This window comes from Notechis scutatus, chromosome 15 (assembly GCF_049901735.1).
Source record: "Notechis scutatus isolate UNSWTSFEM ecotype Mainland chromosome 15, rNotScu1.2, whole genome shotgun sequence".
Lineage (NCBI taxonomy): Eukaryota > Metazoa > Chordata > Lepidosauria > Squamata > Elapidae > Notechis > Notechis scutatus.
In genome coordinates, this window is record NC_142023.1 from 5,350,858 (window position 1) to 5,376,899 (window position 26,042).

The 26,042-nt window shown below is 42.4% G+C and overlaps 1 protein-coding gene across 3 annotated transcripts in view; it reads left to right on the forward strand.

Annotated features, from left to right (window-relative positions):
- ASTN2 (astrotactin 2) overlaps window positions 1-26,042 on the forward strand; it is a 319,108-nt gene that overhangs the window by 133,888 nt on the left and 159,178 nt on the right. For all 3 annotated transcript variants that reach the window (XM_087943907.1, XM_087943906.1, XM_087943905.1), the window contains exons 5-6: window positions 5,736-5,843; window positions 20,448-20,594. In XM_087943907.1, coding sequence (XP_087800033.1) covers window positions 5,736-5,843; window positions 20,448-20,594 — 255 coding nt within the window. The remainder of the gene's footprint in view (window positions 1-5,735; window positions 5,844-20,447; window positions 20,595-26,042) is intronic.

The following is a 26,042-nucleotide window of genomic DNA, read 5'->3' on the forward strand; positions in this document are numbered from 1 at the left end:
TATTCTCCAATGGGATACATCCCTAGCCAAGAGTCATCAATCATGGTCTCTAGTAATATTCTTGCGCTCTGACAACTTTGGGCTGCCAGGGTGATTTTCTAGGCACTTAAGGAATGCACTATTTCCCCCCCTTTCTCTGGCAGCTAAAAAGACCAAAGGAGTATCTTTTTAGTTGACACTGGGTGCAAGCAATGTTCCATTTCTACTCTGAAGATGCAAGAGGTGAGTAACACTGGACGAGAGTTGATGGCGAGCCAAAACAGGCCAAGCACCCCAGCACAGGTGTTGCCTCCAAAGCTGTCGCTGCTCTTCCCTTTGCCTCTCGTTCAAGCCATAGAGCTGTGGGGAGCTGTTTGCCCAGGCCTGTTTCCCCTCGGCTTGCATCGTCATTGCTCCCCCCGCCCTTCCCTTCACCACCTTTGGAAGCCCGCACAGGTTCTAAATAATCAGAAAATGCAGGATCCCTGTCGGCATCTCTGTAAAGATGTGCAGCCAGGATAATTTAACCTGTCAGCACCATCCATCACCGGGATGCATGCGGCAGCCAAATGAAAGCACACAGGGAACAGACTCTGGAGGCCTCTGTCGTTCCAGGCTGGGCCTGTCCAGAAGAGAAACAGCTCCTTCCGCCAGGGCATCCGTGGTGTCGCATGCATACGTTGGCACTCTGACCCGTCACTCACTAACCAGCCCGTGACCTCAGCCGTAACTGATCAATTATCTTAATCAAGTAGAAATTAATGCACCTTCCTGCCCGTGACTATTTATGAGTTGAGTGCTCCTTGGCTAAATGAAATCTTGGAGAGAGAGAGAGAGAGGGAGGGAGGGAGGGAGGGAGGGAGATTTCTAGATAGATAGATAGATAGATAGATAGATAGATAGATAGATAGATAGATAGATAGATAGATAGATAGATAGAGAGAGAGAGAGAGAGAGATAGATAGATAGAAGATAGATAGATAGATAGATAGATAGATAGATAGATAGATAGATAGATAGATGATAGATAGATAGATAGATAGATAGATAGATAGATAATAGATAGATAGATAGATAGATAGATAGATAGATAGATAGATAGATAGATAGATAGATAGATAGATAGATAGAAAAGCTCCTCAGACTATATATGTGATGACCCGGGGCATGGCACAGAGATAACACAAGCAACTGGCAGCTCAAACCACCCTGTTACTGCTCCAGATTTCCCCAAACATTCTCCTGAACCCCTGCAAACCCCCAGCAACCCACCCCTGTATCTATCTATCTGTCTATATTGTCTATTTATCTATCTTATTTATTTATCTATCTTATCTATTTATCTACCTAATCTAATCATCTATCTTATCTATCTATCTATCTATCTATCTATCTATCTATCTATCTATCTATCTATCTATCTAATATAATTATTTATCTTATCTATTTATCTAATATAATTATCTATCTGTATCTATCTGTCTGTCTGTCTGTCTGTCTGTCTGTCTGTCTATCTATCTATCTATCTATCTATCTATCTATCTATCTATCTATCTATCTATCTATCTACATATCTATCTATCTACATATCTAGCTATCAATCATCTATGATCTATCATTGTCTGTCTATATATTTATCTATATCTTATCATCTGTTTACCATATGTCTATATCTGTCTATCTGTCTGTCTATCTATCTATCTATCTATCTATCTATCTATCTATCTATCTATCTATCTATCTATCTATCTATTATCTATTGTTAGGTAATCTAGGGAGCCTGGAAGAGGGTTGTTTCCTGCAAGGAAAAAAGGGTAGGGTATTTATATATTTATGGCAGGGTAGCAGCTCCATGGGGATGAAAGCTGCTATAGTGAGACCTTAAGTGTATTGGATTTTTCTAACTGGTTTATTGTAGTAGCCGTTCTCCAAAGACCGATGTGGTGATGTTTGGGTGCCTGTAGCTGGACGGAGCTGCCAAGATCCCAGGGAAATAAATGGAACCGTGGGGCTGTTTTCATGGCAGAGAACACAAAAACGGGAGCAAGTCTATTTCTTGGAAGAAGCCTGGCGCCGTTAAACACAATACCCCCACCCACAAATTGTGTGGGCTGCGGTTAGTGCGTGGCATGTGGCTTTCTCTGTATTTTTAGCCTTGGAGAGGAACAGAAGGGAAGCCGCGCTAATCTCAGCCTGAGAGACAAAATGGGGTTGGATTGATTTTCTTTTCCTCTGACATTCTCAGACAGATAAAGTTATCTGAAGAGAAGCATTGATCATGTCACCTAGGCTGGGTCATAAAACATCTGCAACAAAACAAACCCCAATTTTAAAGAGCATCAAGTACCCCCAAATCCTCTTCCTTTTCTTCCTCTTTCCACCTACCCCATTCCCTTCTTAGTGCTGATGATGTTACCTAGTTGGGTCATGATATGTCTGTAAGAAAACCACCAAGCTCAGAGAGCACTGAAGACCCCACATTACTCCTCCTCCTCCTCCTCCTCCTCTCCCCATTCATAAACCGCACTCCCTTCTCTAGCACTGATGATGTTACCTAGCTGGGTAATGAAACATCTGCAAGAAAACCACTAAGCTCAGAGAGCACTGAAGACCCCACATTTCTCCTCCTCCTCCTCCTCCTCCTCTCCCCACTCATATACCCCACTCCCTTCTAGCACTGATGATGTTACCTAGCTGGGTAATGAAACATCTGCAAGAAAACCACTAAGCCCAGAGGGCACCAAGGACCTCACAGTTCCTCCTCCTTCTCCACCTGCTCCACTCCTCACAACCCACTCCCTTCTAGCACTGATGATGTTACCTAGTTGGGTAATGAAACATCTGCAAGAAAATACCAAGTTTAGACAACAAGGATCTCACAGTCCTCCTCCTCCTCCTCCTCTTCCTCCTCCTCCTCCTCCTTTTCCTCCTCCACAAACCCCACTCCCTTCAACACTGATGATGAGGTAAGAGAGTAACTGACCCAAAGATATCTCTGCTGCATCTCCAACATCCCAGATTAACATTTGCTTCTCAGCCACGGCAACTTTAAGATGGGTGGATTTCAATGTTCAGAAACCCCTAGCCAGCTTTCCACCTATCTGGGGGCTGTGGAATCCAGGTGTTTCAAGTCCACCCCACCTACCCCCTGCCATCTTCCAGTTGCTAGGGGTAGAGAAACACTCCTCCAGAGTACAAAAGACATCCAGCAACCATTTTTGGATTTATTAATATCAATTTTATTAGGCTCTGTGTCTCCTTGTCTGCAAATTGAAGCTTTCAAACGCCCAGAACAAAATAGTCCCTTAGATCGATGGCTGATTGTAAGGAGGAAAAAATGCAAATAAACTTTAGCTCAATGCACATTAGGCAGTTGGTCCTTAACTGCATGAAGGCTTTGCAATTTAACCAGGTTGCCTTCGGTGTCGTAATTCTTCGAAAAATCTTAATTCAATTACTGTCTGCCATGAAGCTGCCGTAGTTGTCTCAGTGCAAACTTTGCTCCTAATGGCTTCCGAGATTAGGAGTTACCAAGAACTTGGGCGGATGCCAACTAATCACAGCAGGAAAGCAGCTGGCGCGTAGCCAAAGCATAAAAGTTAGCAGTCAACCAAGCTAATGAGCCGTTTCTCTTTGAATACAATGTTAGAGAGATTTTTTGACCATAAGCAATTTCTCCAACCTCCTCCTTCCTTTTAAAAAAATAATAACAATTCTAAAAGTATTCTATTGCAGACAAAAGATATTGATGTTTAAAGCCTACATGTTAAGAAGTCAAAGAATAAAATGTATTAGACTCCAGGTACTTATTATCATAGATATGTGTGAAGGCAAAAAAAATGTCCTGGATGAAAATACATACGTGGTTAGAAAAGATAATTAAGCAACATATAGAGCCAGACATATTCTTGTTAGGTATAATACCAGAAAGCTACAATAAAGGGACTACATATTTAATACTTCATGTGTTGACAGCAGTGAGAATTTATTTGCACAATATTGGAAAAATGAGGACACCCCGCCCCACCAGGTGAAAATATAATTCGGAAAATATTAGACTGTGCAGAGATGGATAGATTGACATTAAAAATAAAAGATAAAGCAGATACAGAATATTACTCAATGTGGGACATGTTTTATCAGTGGTTAAATATAAGAGGTAGAAATTAGAAGAAGAAAGATTATTATTATGTATAAGTAAAAGATGAGCTATTACTGGTGTGGCTATGATTAACATAATAATTAACATATTATAATTATTATTATAATTATGATTTTCATAATTACTGTTATTATCAGAACATTTGTTATTTCTCTGTAAAATGAAATGGACCCAGACAATATACTATTTTGATAGCAGAGTTCTAATATCTCAGGGGCTGCCCCAAAGAAGAGGGAGTCAAGCTATTCTCCAAAGCACCTGAAGGGCAGGACAAGAAGCAACAGATGGAAACTAATCAAGGAGAGAAGCAACCTAGAACTGAGGAGGAATTTCATGACAATGAGAACACGTGGATCTAAAGCATTTAGATCAAAAGGCAGAAGCAAACCAATCCAATTTAAAAAGTCGCTGTGTGTAGCATAGTTACCTGTCTTTTCATGATGATAAGTCTTGGAAGGTTTCCATTGGTAGTAAAGACTGCACTCACATTAGATTCCCACATCTAAGGCCTATATCAAAATAACATACCAGGGTGATCTTTAAAGGACCACCTGTCAGGATTCCGGCAGTTATCCCAATTAAATCACGAGTCTCGAGCCAAACTTCCAAAACTTCAAAAGGATTTATTGGGAGTTAACATGTCCGGCACTGTCTGGGTGTAGCCGACTCTGAGACACATCATTCATTGTCACCCTTGACCCTGTTTTTCCCCACCCCCCTTGGTGTATCATAATTCATATTCTCCAATGAGACACCTCCATAGCCAAGAGTCATCCATCAGGCTCTCCAGTTAGAATTTTGCTCGACAGAAACTTCGGTCACCTAGTTACTATCTTTGAAAACATTTATGGAATGCAGTTTCGCTTTTGCAAGCTGCTACACTGCTCCCTCCTCCCTTTCTGTTGGTCTCTAAAAAGACCAGAAAAATATTTTATGAGTTGACACCACTCTGATTTCTTGGAGATCTCTTTTCCTCCAGTCAACAGTGCAGAATGAAATCAGGGGAGCCACTGACTTCTTCCTAATTGTTATGTTCCAATTTTCTTGCTTCCAGAAGATGTAGATTCTCCAATACTGGAGGTTTTCAAGAAGAGATTGGACAACCATTTGTCTGAAATGTATAGGGTCTTCTGCTTGAGCAGGGGGGTTGGACTAGAAGACCTCCAAGGTCCCTTCCAACTCTGTTATTTTTTTTCTTCCCCCATTTCCCATCTTGGCTTCCTTTCTTGAAATCCCAACGTCAATGATTTGGAAATATGGAAGGGTTAGTCATTGAGGATGTGGCCTGCCCTATGGTGAGACTGAGAGAAGTGGTCACCTTGGACTTCAGATAATAAGAGGCAGCAGGAAAGCATTGGAGGGAAAAATTGCACCCCGTAAAGATTGTGTTGCCTTGAGCATCCCAGAAAACTCTGTCCATTTTCTAGTGCTGAAAAACCAGCTTGTACCATCTAATTTTACGTAAGACGAAAAACAGGAGGCTGTTGTGTTTTTGCACCTCTTGCAGGAAAACAGCTATTGTGTTGGCACAACAGGAAAACAGCTATTGTGTTTGGTGGGCATGGAAGCACTGATCCCTTTTCTTTCTCCATAGGTGGTGTTGGATTTGGTCACACCAAGGGCAACTCTGGTTCAGAAGCAGATGATGAGACCCAGCTGACCTGCTACACTGAACAGTACCGAAGCCGCCGACGCAGCAAAGGTGAGTCGAAATGAAACACTGGGCTACATGGGAAACCATGGAAGATACCTTCACTCATATCACCAGGAGGGAAAAGGAGAATTGAAATGTGACACGCTTGTAAAACCACTGCATCCATGTTGCTTCCAAAAGTTGACGCATTTTAGATAAGGTGGGGCTGAAACTTCTTGTTCAACATGGCAGAATTTCTGCTTCTGGTGTCCACAGTTATCTTTGTCACAGATTTGGTCCATTCGATTCATCTTACATTTGCTTACAATGTTGAGTTAATTCTTTACATGTCGACTTGTCCAAGGAAGAGGAGTGGGGAGGAGCAGGAGGACAATTGTGGGACCACCATAGAAAAATCAGTTAGCAGTTGGAGGTTGGGATGAGGTTGTGATAGGAGGAGGAGGAGGAGGAGGAGGAGGAGGAGGAGGAGGAGGAGGAGGAGGAGGAGGAGGAGGAGGAGGAGGAGGAGGAGGAGGAGGAGGAGGAGAAGAAGAAGAAGAAGAAGAAGAAGAAGAAGAAGAAGAAGAAGAAGAAGAAGAAGAAGAAGAAGAAGAAGAAGAAGAAGAAGAAGAAGAAGAAGAAGAAGAAGATGATTTTATTATAGCTAACCAAACAATTCTATTATTGTTTTATGAACCATCCAGAGTTGCAATGCGTAAGATGACCAGCCCTAAAAAAATATTTTAAATAAATAAAATGAATCTTGGTGGGATATTCCTGAGTGCATTTGTGGCATAATGGTGGATTTCTAATGTGATATGAAGTACCTGTTTAGCCTGCAGGTAAAGAGTTCCTTTTGCTGTTTTCCAATCTAGGCAAATGGTGACGGCTAATGTGGAATGACAAGCGGTGTAACCTTCCAACAACCTTTTTTCCTTTGATACGCTACCATATTTAGTCAGAAGGAATTTGTGTGGAGTGGGGTGGGATTGCGGATACATCAAAGAGTTCAAATATTTTTACACACACACACACAAGCCTGTGCCACTAGATCATGCTTAGGGCACTTGCAGAGCAACGAGGGAAGGGTAGTCCAAACATCAATCAAAGTGATTGCTTTTTAACATCCCTCCAGCAAGAAGGCCAAAATGCTGGTGTGGCATTTACAGAATAACAGAATAACAGTTGGAAGGGGTCTTGAAGGTCTTCTAGTCCAGTCACCACCACCACCTCCTCCTCCTCCTCCTCCTTCTCCCCCTTCTCCTCCTCCTATCAGAACCTCATTTCAAGCTCCAGCTGCTAACTGGTAGAAATCCGATACCATTTCAGACAAGTGACTGTCCAGTCTCTTCTTGAAAGCCTCCAGTGATGAAGCTCCCACAACTTCCGGTGGCAGGCTGTTCCACTGGTTGATTGTCTTCCCTGTTAGGAAGTTTCTTCTTAATTCCAGGTTGCTTCTCTCCTTGATTAGTTTCCCATCATGGCTTCTTGTCCTGCCTTCAGGTGCTTTGGAGAATAGCTTGACTCTCTCCTCTTTGTTCCAGCCCCTTAGAAGAGAGTTCAACCTATTCTGTTAAAAAGTAATTTTTTAATTACTTTTTAAAAAGTCTTCCCCACACTTGTCCTCTTTCCGAAGGCTCAGTTTCCACTGTAAGTGTTTTTTTTTAAAAAACAAAAGCAAAAACTGGCACTTCATTCTACTTTATGGAAGGGCAGGAATTGATTTTGAAAACCGAAGAAATTAAGCGTGAACAAATAATGACATTTGAGGAACAGTTCAACTGTAACCAAGACTTTCGACGATACCGCCTCGTCAATCTTTGCTGGTTTCTCTTAATTATAGCCAAGGCAGGGAGCAGGGAGGTGCTGAATCCTTTCCAGAGAAACCCAGGAAAAAAATTATTTTCATGATCACGCGCTGGCGGGGAGGCGGTTGCCACGCATACGTTGGCGTCTATGGTGGAGAACTGGAACCGTTCTACTTAATGCCCCCATGTGCTGAGAATACCCAGCCTTTTCTGTTGAAAGGAAAGGTGAATAATAATAATAAATAGTAATAAATTGAAAGAGAAAGTGAGAGTGAGAGATCTGTCTTGCATAAATATTTAAGAAGGGAGAAGGTAAGATGCTTCATCACTGGAGGTTTTTAAGAAGAGACTAAACAGGGATTTGTCCAGAACGATGTAGGGTCTTCTCCTTGAGCAGAGGGTTGGACTATAGAAGACCTCCAAGACCCCTTCCCAACTTTGTTATTCTCTAATTATTCTGTAAGACAGATGAACTTACACGATGGTTGTTTCTTAACTGGTGTTAAATATTTTGACCTTGGAGTAGGACCCCACCTCACTTTCACGGAGGTCTTTCTCTTATCCTGAAAATTCAGACAGCTCTTTTATTGGGATAACAGACTCAACCGAGGCTTCTTCGCTTGGGTCTCTCGGGAGCGGCATTATTGCCTCATAAACCAACATCGCCATCCCATTATAGCCTAATTAATACCGCGGGGATTTGGGTTCAGTCCTGCCCAGCCATACGTTCCCTGCACTGTACGGCTGAGATAAGCAGGTTTGGCTTTGATTTGAGGCTTCCAGCAGTTTCCTCCTGTTTTATTTTAGTTTATTTGCAAGGGTAGCAAAAACAGGAGACAGATTTTTTTTTTTTTAAGCATTCCCGTTCTTCTTCTCTTCGGTTTGTTCGGTTCTCCAATTTGCAGGGTTTTAATTTTTTTAATGACAGATTAGGGGAAGCTCGGTTGTTCCGTGCTGGTGTAGGCCTTGCGCTTTCTCTCGGTCTGATTGTAAAGGCACTCGGTTTTTTTTTTAATTTTGGGTTTTTTAGAGGTTAGGAAAATTCTGGCTTTGATCTGTACTTGTATCTGGTCTTTAGATTAGAACAAGACCCTTTAAAAGGAGAATTAGGTATTCCCAATCTGTTACACCAGCATACCGTAGGTTTTCTTTCATCCATTCCTCCTTCTGGGGTTGAGAGACATTAATAATATTTCAGTGTGCAGCAAATGAGATTAAAAATGGAGGAAAAAATAGCCAATTCCCATATCCTTCCTTCCCTCTCCTCTTCCCTCCTTCTCTTTCCTCCCTCCCTCCCTCCCCCTTCCTCTCTTCCTCTCTTCCTTCCTTCCTACATTCTTTCTTCTCTTCTTTCCTCCTTTCCTCTCTCCCTCCCTTTCTCTCCCTCTCCCTCTCCCTCCTTCCCTCCATCTCCCCCTCCCTTTCTCTCTCTCTCTCTCCCCCTCCTTGCCTCCCTCTCTCCCTCCCTTTCTCTCCCTCTCCCTCCTTCCCTCCCTCTCCCCCTCCCTCTCTCTCTCCCTCCTTCCCTCCCTCTCCCCCTCCCTTTCTCTCTCTCTCTCTCCCCTCCTTGCCTCCCTCTTTCCCTCCCTTTCTCTCCCTCTCCCTCCTTCCCTCCCTCTCCCCTCCCTTTCTCTCCCTCTCCCTCCTTCCCTCCCTCTCCCCTCCCTCTCTCTCTCCCTCCTCCCCTCCCTCTCCCCTCCCTTTCTCTCCCTCACTCCTTCTCCTCCTCCTCCTCCTCTCTCTCCCTCTCCCTATCTCTCCCTCCCTCTCTCCCTCCTCCCCTCCCTCTCCCCTCCCTTTCTCTCCCTCACTCCTTCCTCCTCCTCCTCCTCTCTCTCTCTCCCTCTTCCTCTCTCACTCCAAATATTAAGGCACAATTTTCTCACAAGATTTGCCAGCGTACAGTGCAGGCGAGATCAATATTTCAACCATTAGAGTTTCGACGCGGGGATGCATTTATTTTAATGCATCTGGCATTAAAGCTTCTAAAAATCTACAGCCAGCAGAGAGTCTGGGTATTAGGGATAGATTAGTGGCAGGTTTCGGAGGGATCTTTCGGGCTGGGTGGAATATGGTGATTGCACCCTTGTGCTAGCAGGGACTTCCTGCTGCTTAAGTCAAAGAAGTTCTTCTCTCATTTGCCCTGCTATGAATTACGATCCCAGGTAGGTGATTGGGTTTGGAGAAGGCGGTGTATTACTTGCGCCCCCTTCCTGTCTCCCTCTAACAATTTATCTGCAGGAAGAAATATTTATGCACCACATTAGAATCACCAGTTGAGGAAGAATTGTGGTCTACGGTGAAGATTGACTGAACGTGGATACTGCGCTCAAGTCGTAATGGGATTGCTTGGCCTGGCTTGGCTTGAGCTCAGCATATTTTGCCCAAGATAAACTACAGCTTAGCACTTAAGTCTGGGGGTGAACCCAGCCAATCGTAGTTTATTCAGAATTCAGTAAATGCTTTATCAGCCATGGGTCAGACTATGTGTGACCTACATCCAGCTAAAATACTTGCTGATCATCTTTCTCCTCCTCCTCCTCCTCCTCCTCCTCCTCCTCCTCCTCCTCCTCCTCCTCCTCCTCCTCCTTCTTCTTCTTCTTCTTCTTCTTCTTCTTCTCCATCTTCATCTTCATCTCCTCCTCCTCCTCCTCCTCCTCCTCCTCCTCCTTTTTTTCTTCTCCTTCTCCCTCTCCCTCTCCTTTTCCTCCTTCTCCTTCTTTTCCTTCTCCTTTTCTTTTCCTTCTTCCTCTCTTTCTCCCTCTCCTCCTCCTCCTCCTTTTTTTCTTCTTCTTTTCTTCTCCTCCTCCTCCTCTTCCTCCCCTTCCCCTTTCTCCTTTTCCTTCCTCTTCCTTCCCCTTCTTCCCCTTCCTCCATCATCATCAATGGATGCAATAAGCCAATGGAGCAACAGTGGAGAATTGGCCCATTCGAAAATATTGCAATTAAATATCAAACAGCCTGGCGTGCCTTTCTAGTTTTTCCCACTCCTGTATATAATTTCTGCAACTCTGAAACCAACCCTTCCTCGCTTCCATCCTTGGAACATTCGGGTTAATACATAAGTGTAGGGTTTTTTTTTTTTTATTAAAAATAAAATGAAGAAAAGCAAAACAGGGAAGATAAAGGCAAGCAATATCATTTTTTTTAAAGTGACTTTCAAAGTCCTTTTTGCCTCGGAGCGAAGATTTTGCCATTGCAGGATGATTGATTCCGCTGAGGAGGAGGACGAGGTTTCCCATTTTATGAAAAAGTTTGTCCTTGTCTCAGCGCTGCCAAAGGCGCGTCACAACTCAAGGCGCGAAGCAAAAGTAGCATTTTAAGTTAGGACAAGGCAGGTCAACAGGCTGCGATCTGCAACTGTCAGGGAAAGGAAATTTGCAAACTACATTCGTCAGCCGACACTCAGGAATACATTTCAGAAGCTGGAAGATTTTGATCGTAACTCAAACCCCCAACATGCCAAATACTCTTGTGTCGGTCACAGGAAGGCCGTCTCAAACCTAGCCTGTCCACCTGGTTAATTCTGCAGCGCTGGCCTTCATATCCCATAATTACAGTGGTGGGATGCAAATTTTTTTTTTACTACTGGTTCTGTGGGCGTGGCTTGGTGGGCGTAGCTTGGTGGGAGTGGCAGGGGAAGGATACTGCAAAATCCCCATTCCGTCTCACCCCACTAACCTGCTTTCCAGCTCCGTTCTCCTGTGTAGGGCAACCAAAGAAGACCTAGCCGATCAGCTGGGACTCAATGGGAGGCAGATAATAGATGGGATTGGTGGGTCCAGTCAGAGGTGGCATTTGTCGGTTCTCTGAACTACTCCAAACTTCCACTGTCAGTTCTCCAGAACCTGCTGAATACTATCTCTGCATAATTACCCATCAGCAGAAGGTCCATCGTGACAAATATTCCAGCACATCAGTATTTAAAAAAAAAAAGCTACATAATTTTACGGAAAGTTTTCCTAGCCATACAGGTAATAGCACTAGCGCTTAGACTTATATACCACTTCACACTGCTTTCCAGCCCTCTCTAAAGTGGGTTTACAGAGTCAGCATAATTTCCCCCAACAATTTTGAGTCCTCATTTTACTCATCTCGGAAGGTTGGAAGGCTGAGTCAACCTGGAGCCAGTCAGGATTGAACTGCTGGCAGTGGGCAGCCTACAATACTGCATTCTAACCACTGGGAAAGAAGAAAGAAAGCAAAGGAAGGAAGGAAGGGAAGGGAAGGGAAGGGAAGGAAAGGAAAGGAAAGGAAAGGAAAGGAAAGGAAAGGGAAGGGAAGGGAAGGAAGGGAAGGAAAGGAAAGGAAAGGAAAGGAAAGGAAAGGAAAGGAAAGGAAAGGAAAGGAAAGGAAAGGAAAGGAAAGGAAAGGAAAGGAAAGGAAAGGAAAGAAAGAAGGAAAGGAAAGGAAAGGAAAGGAAAGGAAAGGAAAGACAACAGTACTTAAATTTATATACACAGTGCTTTATATCCCTCTCTAGGCAGTTTACAGAGTCAGCCTCTTGCCCCCAACAATCTGGGTCCCCATTTTACCCACCTCAAAAGGATGGAAGGCTGAGTCAACCTTGAGCCTGGTGGGATATGAACTGCCAAATTGTAGGCAGCTGGCTGCGGCAGAAGTAGCTTGCAGTACTGCACTCTAACCACTGCGCCACAGAGGCTCCTATGACCTACGACCACAATGGAGCCCCCCCATAGTTTGGTTGCTAAGTGAGATGTTTGTTAAGTGAGCTCTGCCTTCGTTGAACGGCGTTTCTTGCCACCGTTTTTTAAGGGAATCTCTGCTGTTGTTAAAGTTAGTCACATGGTCATTAAAGCGAATCTAGCTTCCCCGTGGATCTTGCTGGTCGCAAAAGGGGATCCCATGACATGGCAATCGTCGTAAACATGAGGCAGTGGCCAACGGTCGGAATTTGGATCCCGGGGATGTTGCGACAGCCGTAAGTGTGAAAAACTCCCTTTTTTTCAGAGCCGCTGCAACTAAGAACAGTTGCTAAATGAACTGCCATAAGTCGAGAACTACCGGTAATAGGAATGAATTCAAGCTAATCTAGAAGAGAGGAGATTAAAGGAAAGAAAAGGGGAAAAAATCTTCCTCTTTTCTTTGCCTCTTATAACACTTTATATTTAACTGGAGTTTTTTTTTCCCCCTCATTATACAAATTAGATAAATCTTTTTTTTCCCCCCGTTGTTTGAATGATACTTCAGGTGTCAAAACAAGCATTGTCTGAAACACAAACACCATCCTAGGCAAAACACTTATTTTTATCACAGAAATTCTCCCTCGCAGTGACAGTTCTAATTCCTCCCATCTTAACATGTCCCTCATAATTTCTTTCCTTGTCTTACCCATAATTATTTTGAAAAGAATGCACCGCTCACATGTGTCACAATAACGATTTTACTCTCTTTCTCCAAAAGCCGCTTGTTTCCTCCCTGATTAAACAGGTCAGTTTGGCAATTTTGCTAATTCTGACTTTTTTTTTTTACCATCCTTTATTTTATTTCATTTTTTTCCCCCATTGTCAATATTCTTGCATGTTGGCACAGATAACAATCTTAACGCTGCTCCTGTAATGCAAAATGAATCTTCTGTGGGTGTCTTTTCTAATTCAGTTTAATTCAGGTGGTTTTTTTTAAAAAAAAAAATATTAAGCTTTAAAATTCTTTGCCTCATTGTGTGTATTTGTGCACAAAATTTATTGGCTTTTTTTTTTTACAAGTCTGCGATGCATATTAAAATGTCTCATTGGGGTGTTTTACCTTTTCAACATTGACTTGAGATACCTTTGTACATTTTTGCTAATAAATTGGGGAAGTCGACTTGGACTAGTGGTTAAGGCACTTAGTTAGAAAATGGGTGACAGTGAATTCTAGTTCTGCCTTAGCTAGGAAAGCCAGCTGGGTGACCCTGGGCCAGTCACCAGGAGATGGTGAGTTCTAGTCCCATGTTAGGCTTGAAAGCCATCTGGGTGGCTTTGGGCCAATCACCAGGTGACAGTGAGTTCTAGTTCCACCTTGGGCATAAAAGATGGCTGAGTGACTTTGGGCCAATCAGTAGAAGACTGAATTCTAGTTCTGCTTTAGGCATGAAAAGCAATTGGGCACATCTGGGCCAAATCACCAGGTGACAGTGAGTTCTAGTTCCGCCTTGGGCATAAAAGATGGCTGGGTGACTTTGGGCCAATCAGTAGAAGACTGAATTCTAGTTCTGCTTTAGGCATGAAAAGCAATTGGGCACATCTGGGCCAATCACCAGGTGACCGTGAGTTCTAGTTCCGCCTTGGGTATAAAAGATGGCCGAGTGATTTTGGGCCAATCAGTAAAAGACTGAATTCTAGTTCTGCTTGGGCACATCTGGGCCAATCACCAGGTGACAGTGAGTTCTAGTTCGCCTTAGGTACAAAAGACAGCTGAGTGACTCAGGGCCAATCACCAGGTGATGGTGAGTTCTAGCTCCACCTTAGGCACAAAAAATGGCTGAGGGACTTAGGGCCAGTCTCTCTCTCTCTCTCTCTCTCTCTCTCAGCTCAACCTACCTGCCAGGATTGTTGTTGTGGGGAAAATAGGAGTAGGAATGTTGGATATGCTCGCTGCCTCGAGCTATCTGTAAAAAATAATAAAGGGGGAATATAATAAATAAATTTATCTGGCATCACTTATCAAAAATACAGGATCCTCTTTTCAAGGCCTTCTTTTAAATTACAACCCCAACTTTTATCCCATTCTTCTCCTCAGGAGGCTCCAAGCACTCTCTCTCTCTCTCCCCCTCCCTCCATATGTGTGTGTGTATTAATAAACAAACAAACAAACAAACAAACAAACATAAATAAATGCATTTACTACCGGTTCTGTAGGTGTGGCTTGGTGGGCGTGGCAGGGGAAGGATACCGTAATATCTCCACTCAAGAGGTGGGATTTGCTGGTTCTCCGAACGACTCAAAATTCCCATTACCAGTTCTCCAAAACTGGTCAGAAATACCACCTCTCACACCATATTCCAGATTATTTTGTTAGAAAATATGTTTGGCCACCGAAATGAAGGCATGATGTATTTCCCTTACGAAAACCAATATCACGGACAAACAAAACCACATTCCTGATTGAATCTTTTCAAAACCCGCCCGGGGGCCCTCCAGAATTTCAAATGCCCGCCGGTTGCTGACGCCTGCGCTCGGCTTCCGGAATGGACGAGAATATTTTGACAGGCATTTATTACTTGCCAGAGGCCAGCCATGAATACAAAAGCTATTGCCATTTATCTTGTTTATTTAAAATATTTATAGATCTGGCTCCCTCACCGTATGCCACTTACATCGGACATAAAGCAGAGGCCTAAATCACGTCAATCAGGGCTACTTTCCTGTGGTAAACGCTGGATGGTTGATAATAGCAGGAAGACATAATTGGGTTACTTCCCAAGAAAAGAGAAAATACAATATTCCTTCAGCCCTGTGAGTATTTTTAACAAAATACTGGGCAGGGTGAAGAGACAGAGAGAGCTCCCTAAAAGGAGCAAAACGCATCTTTTATTTTTCCATGGGTAAACAGATTTAAAGCACCAAGTGGGGTTGTAATATTTTGTCTGCCAACCAGAAAGAAAAAAGAAAGAAAGAAAGATTAACAATATGAGGTTTGGTCAGTTTTGATTTTCCTCACCCTTTCTTTTTCTTCAGATGCTTTACTATAGCCACGTTGGTTTCCTTTTTATGTTGAATTCTCCCCCCTTTTTTCTTGCCTCTTGATGGAAAATCCTCCGAGGCAAGATTGTATGAGAGAAGAATAGAGTTGGAAGGAACCTTGGAGGTCATCTAGTCCAACCCCTGCTCCAGCAGGAGACCCTACATCATTTTAGACAACTGGCTGTCCAGTCTCTTCTTCAAGACCTCCAGAGATGGAGCACCCACAACTTCTAGTGGGGAAAGCCATTCCATTAATTAATTTGTTCAAACTGTCAGTTAATTGCTCTTATTCTTCATTCTCCTTAACTTCTTAAACGGAAACATCTTGAATTAAGGCCAACGCAAATTTAGGGCAGAGGCTAGAAATCAGGGGGTCTATTAATCTGGAAATAAAGCATTCTTCCGAAGCTACCTCTAGAGGTTGTTCTCTCTCAAGCCTTTAAGGCCCAATTAAGCAGCAATTAATTGACTTGGTTATGGGAGGTTGCTTGGATGCAATCTAAAGAAAGAAGGCATGCTTTACGGATTTTAGGGTTGGTTTTCTTTCTTTCTTTCTTTCTTTTTTTTGGTTCAGCCTTCCCATCAGTCTTCTCTACTTTCAAATCAGACTTCTTGCCTGAAGGCTGCCTTATTTGGATCCCCAGTTCTTCTGTTTCAATACACACACACACACACACACACACACACACACACACACAGAGAGAGAGAGAGAGAGAGAGAGAGAGAGAGAGAGTTCTCCCTCTTGCCTTATTTTCAACTGCTCAAAATTCTTCTGAACTTACAGATGTTGCTTCCTCGTATAAACATATCCTAAAGCTATAAAAGCTATCTTGGCATTTTATCTGTCTTCTGTCATATGTCTGTCATATTTCTGTGTCTATCTCTATCTATCTATCTATCTATCTATCTATCTATCTATCTATCTATCTATCTATCTATCTATCTATCTATCATCTATCCTCTTACATCTATCTATCCATCCATCCATCCACCCATCATTTATCTATCTATCTATCTATCTATCTATCTATCTATCTATCTATCTATCTATCTATCTATCTATCTATCTATCATCTATTTATCTGTATCATCTACCATCTAGCTGTCTTCTGTCATCTATCATATGTCTGTCTATTTATCTATCTTCTACCATCTGTCATCATATGTGTCTGTCTATCTATCTATCATCTATCATCCATCTATCATCTATCAATCTATCATCTATCATTATCTACTATAATATCTATCTATCTATCTATCTATCTATCTATCTATCTATCTATCTATCTATCTATCTATCTATCTATCTATCACCTGTCTATCAGTCTGTCTATTCATCTAGAGAAAGCCCTGGGACATTTTTTTTTGTAAAATCCTTGTTTGCTCATATAAACTCAAAGGTAGGGCCACTTCCAAATTGTTTTCTAGCTTTTGGTGTTTCTTGCCATCCTTAATGCTCCATGATCCACCAGAACAGTGAGAGCAGTCTCCAATCTTTGGGTTACTCAGGGAATAGAATAGAATAGAATAGAATAGAATAGAATAGAATAGAATAGAATAGAATAGAATAGAATAGCAGAGTTGGAAGGGACCTTGGAGGTCTTCTAGTCTAACCCCAGCTTAAGCAGGAAACCCTATGGCACTTCAGACAAATGGTTATCCAACATCTTTTTAAAAGCTTCCAGTGTTGGAGCATTCACAACTTCTGGAGGCAAGTTTTTCCAGTGGTTAATTGTTCTATTGTCAGGAAATTTCTCCTTAGTTCTAAGTTGCTTCTCTCCTTGATTAGTTTCCACCCATTGCTTCTTGTCCTGCCTTCAGGTGCTCTTCCCATCAGCGTCTTCATGCCGTCTAAAAAAACATCAGCCCACACTTGCCCACAGACCCTTTTTATGTCTCTGACTTTGAAAGATGAAATGGTTTTTGGTGACTAACTTGGGGGAGGATGGATCTGCCCACCTACTGCGTCAACGCCTACTAAACTTTGTTCTAAAATGCTGGTTGACTTTCATCCTTTCTAGTGTCTGTCACGTCTTTTGTTGTGGTTGCAGGTGAGAAATGTGCAGTCTAGCCTTGGGTGGAGATAAAAAGACACACAGAGACAGACAGTTGCTTTGGAATTTAGGAAATTGCACTTCTGTGATTTGCTACATCTAGCTTCCTCTGTCGATTAAAAGAGATAAGTTAATGCACCATAAGTGTTTGGGATGAGGCAGGCTACCGATGAGAGCAGAATTCTTGGAAAAGTACAAAAGAACCGCCTTTCTTGAGAAAGTTGCTTCTTTTTGTACTTTTTTTTCATGGGTTGGATTTGAGTCCTTCCAACAGAGCAGATCAATGTAACTTAATGGAAGAGAGGTACATTCATATGGAGTTCTGGTTCATCGTGGTCCAACTCGCCCTTTATCTTCTGCACATCATCAAGAGCTGGAAAATAGGACAGAGACTTTATTGGTGGCCAGATGGCTGAACAAAAAGATCAGAAACCCAACAGGCTTCCAAACAAAAAACAAGCTTCAAAAAGAATAGAAGGGAATAACAGAGTTGGAAGGGACCTTGGAGGTCTTCTAGTCCAGCCCCCTGCTCAGGCAAGAATCCCAACACTATTTCAGTCAAATGGTTATCCAATCTCTTCTTAAAAACTTCCAGTGTTGGAGCATTCACAACTTCTGGAGGCCAGTTGTTCCACTGGTTAATTGTTCTCACAGTCATGAAATTTCTTCTTAGTTCTAGGTTGTTTCTCTTGTTGATTAGTTTCCATCCATTGCTTCCTCTCCTGCCTTCTGGTGTTTTGGAGAATAGCTTGACTCCCTCTTCTTTGTGGCAACCTTTGAGATATTGGAAGACTGGTATCATGTCACCCCTACTTCTTCTGTTCATCAAACTAGACATACCCAATTGGAGCAACTATTATTTATATGTTTTAGCCTCCAGTCCCCTAATCATCTTTGCTGCTCTTCTCTGCACTCTTTCTAGAATCTCAACATCTTTTTGTTTGCACGGGTCAGAAGGAGGACTGTGAAAATATCTACAGGCCCCTCACATCCCAGACATAAACTGTTTCAACTCCTTCCCTCAAAATGACGCTATAGAGCCCTGCACACCAGAACAACTAGACACAAGGACAGTTTTTTCCTGAAAGCCATCACTCTGCTAAACAAATATTTCCCTCAACACTGTCCAACTGTTTACTAAGTCTGCATTACTATTACTATTAATCCTGCCATCCTTCCTTTCACCCTCCTACTCATGAATGTATGTATCCTAACAGTTTGTATTGACTGTTTCCTAGTAGGATTTGATTGCTTATTGTACCCTATGACTATTATTAATTTTTGTACCTGATGATTCTTGACTCTTGATGAATGTATCTTTTCTTTTATGTACACTGAGAGCATTTGCACCAAGACAAATTCCTTGTGTGTCCAATCACACTTGGCCAATAAAGAATTCTATTCTATTCTATTCTATTCTATTCTATTCTATTCTATTCTATTCTATTCTATTCTATTCTATTCTATTCATTTCCATTTCCATTTCCATTCCATTCCATTCTATCCAAATTCTATTCTATTCTATTCTATTCTATTCTATTCTATTCTATTCTATTCTATTCTATTCTATTCTATTCTATTTTATTCTATTCTTTATATCATGGTGACCAAAACAGGATGCAGTATTCCAAGTGTGGCCTTACCAAGGCATTATAAAATGGTATTAGCACTTCATGTGATCTTGATTCTATCCCTATGTGGATCAACGTTCTGTGTTGAGTGTGTATGAAGATTCCCAAAGGTTCACAGAAAGACCAGTTGTATTTTGAAAAGCACCTTTGGGATGTTCTGTGTCATATCTTAATCTCCTTCCTCACTTATTACCGGGATCAACTGATCCATCCATCTGATTTCAGCGAGACGAGGAGGAAGAAATCCTCCATCTCTTGGCTGGAGCTCTGTCAATCTCCTGGAATCCCTGAATTATACATAACCGCTCATCACAGATGAATTGATAGCCGGGAGTCTTTGCGCTTAAGACCGAGAACAAATTATTATTTCTACATGCTCAGATCTGGCAAATTGTTTTGCTTGGAAACCGGAATAAAAATATTGGACCCTTTTGCTGGATTTCCTTTGAATCAAAATGCAACGGGGAAGAGGTGTGTGTCTGCATTTAAATACTAGTGGTATCCGTTGATAAGATGCCACTCTGAAAGATATAAAACCTTCCATTTCTAACAGGGTTTGGTAACACGGGGTCATCGGCATCTTAGACTGCAAATCCAGTCAACTGTCTCAGGGATAGTCATGCCAGCCAGGGATGGGATGCTAACAGGTAACAGATAATCAGAGTTGGAAGGGACCTTGTAAGTCATCTAGTCCAACCCCCTGCCCAAGCAGGAGACCCTACATCATTTCTGACAGATGGGAGTCCAATCTCTTCTTGAAAGCTTCCAGGGATGAAGCTCCCACAACTTCCGAAGGCAACTTCTGTTCCGTGGGTTGATTGTTCTCACTGTCAGAAAGTTTCTCCTTATTTCCAGGTTGAATATCTCCGTGTTCGGTTACCTTTTTTTATATGACTTTTTGGGGGGCTGTTGCAGTTTCCAAGGGGCATTAAACGAGTGGTCGTTAAGTTGAGGATTACTTGTGAAGCAGCCATTATTCGTTATTATGGCACAAATTGTGAATGTTAGTCATTTGAGGAGATATGTTGTTAGTTGAGGACTGCCTTGTTAGGTTCAGTGGATAAGGCAGCCTCCTTTTCCTTCCTACTCCAGTTTTCTTCTAAATGTGCTGCTTCGCATCCCCTCCCCTCCTCCCGTCCCTGGGCTCCATCCCTTCCCTCTCTCTCCTGTTTCTCTGGCTGCCTCAGGGTTAGACTAAAACAGTATGTCTTGGAAAAGAGCCAGATTGATGTCATGGTTGTTGACATCAGGCTAGAAACCAGGAGACCAGGAGTTGTAGTTTCACGTTAGCCAGCTGGTTGATCTTGGGCTAGTCCCTTTCTCTCAACCCCAGGAAGGCATCAATGAAAAAAAAAACAACCAAGAAATCTGGAGGAACTGGTCAAGGCAGCCTCCAAGAATTGGACACAATTGAACAGAATGGGGGGGGGCATGCTTTTTGAGACGAGAACCTCCTTTTTGTAATGTGTCTTGTATGCTTGTTTCTCTTCTCCAGGTTCCCTCAAAAGCCCAGTGAATAAGACGGCCCTTACCTTAGTTGCTGTGAGCTCTTGCATCCTGGCTATGGTCTGTGGCACCCAGATCTCCTGTCCGCTCACTGTCAAAGTGACCCTTCATGTCCCTGAGCACTTCATTGCTGATGGTAAGAACTTTCTGCTTCTCTGCTTTTGGGTGCAACCGTGTGGCTTCTCTAAGAGCATGGCTTAGTCATGCTTTCTAAGCAGCTGCATCTCTCAAGAACTGTCGTGCCCCTGTTGGAGCCTGAATCCGAGTAGGAAGACGAACAGCTGACAGGGAGCGGGAGTGTGGCTCCATTGACTGTGGAGGAAACTGGGGAAGGGCAAAGTCCAGCTGGGCAGAGCAGGGGAGAGGTAGAACAAGGGAGAGTGAGTTCAGAGGAAGACCCGGACCCACCCCTCTCTTCATCCTAGGGCTCGCAGGGAGGAACGGAGAAGGGAGCAACGTGGGTTGCATGGCTTACGGGGAAGGAAAGGGCCCTGATTCCTGTCATTAGCCACAGCTGGGAAGAGAGTTTAAAAGAAATGCATGCTGAGTGTGGCAGCTGTTGGGAAGTCTTATGTCTGATAAGCCAGTGAAGAGTCATCAGTGGCCTGTCCAACATTGTGTGTCACATAGTGGCTGATTAGGAATTAACAAGAATTATGGACAAAAAGCTGATTTGTTCTCATCCACTGTTGTTCCACGAAACCTTTGGGTTTGTTGTTGTTTTTTGGTGGGGTGGGTTGTATTAAAGACATGTTATCCTGTAGACTAGTACATACTGATTAGACTCCCAATCCATAATTTATTTTGTTCCTTTTCAAAAAAAAAAGTGATATAAATGGGGTCATCATCCTTGGGAGAACCGATTCTGCGGTTTAAACCATGTGCTGATATTTTAATGGTGACATTTGGAAATAACTTTTTTTTTCCCCACCTTGGCATTTGCAAAAGGGCTCCAACGTTGGACCCTTGGCTAATTTGCAGCACAAAAACATCCTTTATTTTGCATGCCTTAGCAAATCCAGACTTGGGTGTTTATTTCTGCTCTTTCTGTCCTGCCCTTTTATTTATGAGATCTCTGAATAATAACTCCTTTGAGTGTGATTGTTAATCGATACCGATGGAGCCAAAAAAGGCACAGCTGACCCATGAAATATTCCAATTAAAAGGAGAATGTGGACCTGTTCTATCCTGAACATCAGCCAAGACTCTACATAGATTTAAAGTTCTCTGAATGGATCTGCAAACACATCACCTTACCAGGATAACAGAATAACAGAGTCGGAAGGGACCGTAGAGGTCTTCTAGTCCAACCTGCTCAAGCAGGGAACCATATGCTATTTCAGACAAATGTTTATCCAACATCTTTTTAAAAGAAGCTTCTTAGATGAGAAGCGGAAATGTCTTCAAAGTAAAACCAGAAAGTCCAGTTGCCACTTGAAACAGGACCTTTGGGTTATTTCCTACAAAACCTTTTTTCAGATGGAGAAACAGTCACAGTCAGAAAGAGTACAGAGGAAGCAGCAAAACCTAAAGAAAGGAGAACCACATCAAACTCATCCTTTGAGACAATGCAGCAGAACCAAGAGCCATCAATAAAAAAAAATTACACAAAAAAGGAACCACTTAAAGAAACTTCTACAGCAAAAGCCCTTTCTGTTTTTCAAATGATCAGGCAATACCCTTCCATGGCCTTCAGCTGAGCGGGAATCTTGTCTTACACACTTTCCCTCCGGGGGAAAAAAAAATGTCTAATCTCAAGTGTCTTTTCCACTTGCCAGACAATGGAGAGACCACTTTTGATGATGGAAGATGGAAGGAGTTCCCAGAAACCACTGCTTCTCTTTATAGCTCCCTGCTTCCAATATTTCTTGAGTTTCTCTGACCTTATCTGAACCTGCCTTGCAATGTCTATCAAGTGCAACCTCTCGGAGACCCGAGCAAATTCAATTTTCTTCTTCCACACAGGAACCGAGCTTGAGAAGGCATTAAATTTTTCATCGGGTTCCCTTTCTCTCTCTCTCTCTCTCCCCTGCTGGTACATTTTCTGCCTCTGATGGGAGGGCAAATCGATGCTTTTTTTCTGGCCTTCTAGAGTGAAAGGATTGAAGGCACGTTGGTTTTCTCCAAGCAGATACACATTTTCTTAAAAATTTGTCCCATCATTTCCAGCAAAGCCACAAGCAGAGATCTACATTGTTAATCCAACTGTGGTATATTTTAAGTGAGAATGGAATGGAATGGAATGGAATGGAATGGAATAGAATAGAATAGAATAGAATAGAATAGAATAGAATAGAATAGAATAGAATAGAATAGAATAGAATAGAATAGAATAGAATAGAGGAATGGAATGGAATAGAATAGAATAGAATGGAATGGAATGGAATAGAATGGAATGGAATGGAATGGAATGGAATGGAATGGAATGGAATGGAATGGAATAGAATAGAATAGAATAGAATAGACTGGTGCAACCAGATCGTTAGAACCGTTGTGAACCGGCAACATAACACCACTGGTCCTTCTTAAATACAGTGTCCAAAACTGGATAAAATATTGCAGGAAGACCGACTTTGGCATGGCATTAATTATAGCATAAGACATCAAGGTTCAGGGTTTATGCCAGCTGGGTCAATGTAAGCTCGATTGAAGCAGACAAAGGCGTTTCTTCCATGTTTTCCTGGCCAGAATAAGCCAACATTTCATATTTTCCTTGGCAGCTCAGCCGGCAAACCGCCCATTCAAAGTTGCTTCTCTTCCCCACAGTTTAGAACTGTATTTTAAAAGTGTCGTTTCAGAGATCATTCTCATTCTTGGTGCCATTTCACTCAGTCCCTCATGTTTTTCATCTTCCGAAAAGCCATTATGTCTCGATTGGAGACTGCCCCACCTCCTCCCCTCTTCCAAGGGACATTAATCTGTTTTATTGGTATTTCATTGGCAGCTCTGATGGAAATCTTCTGCGCCCTGCATAATTTTACTTGCGGAAATTTTTTTCCCCCTCCCTATCCTTCTGATACATGCACGGCTCGATCAAACTTCTTCAGCTTCTGTTGTCAACATATATGTACACGAGTCAAAAGAAGGTGATAAATGTATAGCCATACAGATGGGATGGCAGTCATCCTTTGGGGCAATAACCGATCATTCTCACTGAGGTTGATAGAACAGTATGTTTGTAGCTCAGCATTGAACCTGGTCCTCTCTGACCTGGATGCTTTGCTTACAGGCCTTTCATTACCCAACTAAATAACATCATAAGTCGTAGAAGGCAGTGGGGTTTGCACTGTATTTATATATAGTTCCTTCTAGCACTGATGATGTTACCTAGTTCACTAATGAAATATCTGCAAGAAAACAACACAAATGAGAGAGCACCAAAGACCCCCAATTCTCCTCCTCCTCCTCTCCACACCCCTCCACTCCCTCATAGCACTGATGATGTTACCTAGGTATGTAATGAAATGTCTGCAAGAAAACAATCCAGCTCAGAGAGCACCAAAACCCCACAATTCTCCTCCTCTCCACATCCCCCCATTCCCTTGTAGCACTGATGATATTACCTAGTTGGGTAATGAAACATCTGCAAGAAAGCCTCCAAGCTCAGAGAATACCAAGAACCCTACAATTCTCTCTAATAATGTTATTTTGGGGATATGTGTCTTGCAGAAAGGCAAAAACCGAGCCGAATTAAATGCAAGAGATGAGCTGGTGGGCAAGTTATTAAAGACAAAAGTGTTACCAGTTCCCTGGTGTAAATATTTGAGGCATGTTTTCATTGCCTTAATAGGGACAACTGCTTTATCTGTATTTCTCCCCGAAAATTATTTCCTTAAATCTGCCACAATATTTGCAATCTGAACCACTCCCATCCTCTCTTTTCCTTTCCCCCCAGCTCTTTGACTGTTTAAATAGTTTCTAGGTTTGTGCAGCTGCTCCACCAACCTTCCAGTGGCAGTTGGTGGCCATCCCAATGGATGTAGAATTAGGGCAAGCCACGTTTTCGGTGGAGCGCAGCCAGATGTTATCTTGCTTGTCTGTTGACAAGGAAGATTACAGTTGCTGTATCTCCTGACTTCCATTGGACCAATTCCCAATATATCTTAGCCAGAAGGGCAGTGACTGAAAACTCGGAGCTCACTTGCGCCTCTGAAGCGGATCCAAGTTGGGAAGGCAAAATAGATACACCATTGATCATTCGTTTATTTTATCTTGCTTTCTGTGTGACAGATGGGATCACAAAGGATTAAAAAAAGAAGAAGCAAAATGCAGCAGGCATTGAGAAGGGATGGAAAGGGGAAAGAAGAGCAATTTTTTCTAAAGCAACGAAAATAGCTTGTAATGGGCTAATACTGGCGTGCACTTTGGACCCGTAAGCCAATGAAAACTGCTGCCATTGTGTTATATGTGTAGTTTGGAGCTGCCTCATTCTCCCTGTGTCTTAAAAAGTCAATAAGTGGCTCAACAAAATGTAATTCCCCCACATGCCTTATTTAACTTTCCAGAGATAGAGTAGCTACCAGTAATAACTCCATTTAAAGGATGGAAATGATGTTCCAACTGAGAAAGAATCCTGCAAAACTTTGATTCCAAGGTCATTTGATCAAACCATCCCTCTGGAATGATACCATCCATGCATCGGTTTGAAACAATTTGAAGATGCTTTGTGCATGCACACATACTTTTATCACCTGTTTTATAGAATCATAAGGTTGGAGAAGATCTTGGAGGAAGTCTTCTTCAACCTTATTAGAAGGTCAGAGAAGATCTTCTAGCCCAAGCCAGAAGTTCTCATATCACCTCGGACAGATGGCTCTCCAATCTTTTCTTGAAAACCTCCAGCAATGGAGATTTAACAGCTGGGGGAAACAAGCTGTGTCACCGCTTGGTAGTTCTCTTTGGGCCAACTTGGTTCAGTTCACCAATTCAAGTCAACTTGATCAGGCCTACTGAAATATCAAAGTCGATGGGTTCACACATACTCCTAAATTCCAGCCCATCAGATATCCATCCATCATATTTTAATCTCTAGGATCTCTCTACGTGTCTGAAAACCACAACTCTCATTATGCCATTTCTAAGACCAGCCGTCAGGTGTGGTTGGAGGTCAAAACAAATAGCTTTCCAAGCTGAATGATTAATCACGCATGAATTTAATAACCCTGGCTCCTTTCGATGTGCTATAACATTCGGTGCCCACATGGGCAAGATCTGCATAATCCATGCATATTTCCATCTTGCATTTTGTATTTAAAACTTGATGTCATTCGGTAGGACTTATTTTAATGGGGATGCTAGTGACAAGAAGCATTCTGTGCCACTGCGGTAAACCAAAACAGAGGAACTGTGGACATCAGAGGGTGTAGGTAGAGTGTTCGTCCTTGCAAAACCCAATTTGAAATATAATGTCAATTAAAACAAGGACAGAGTCTTCTCTCCCTTTCTCTCTCTCTCTTTCTCTTTCTCTCTCTCTTTCTCTCATTCTTTCTCTCTCTTTCTCTCTCTCTCTCTTTCTCTCTCTCTCTCTTTTTGTGGCCAGTCTGTATTTTATATACATATGAGCGAGTTGGGAGAGAGGCTGGTG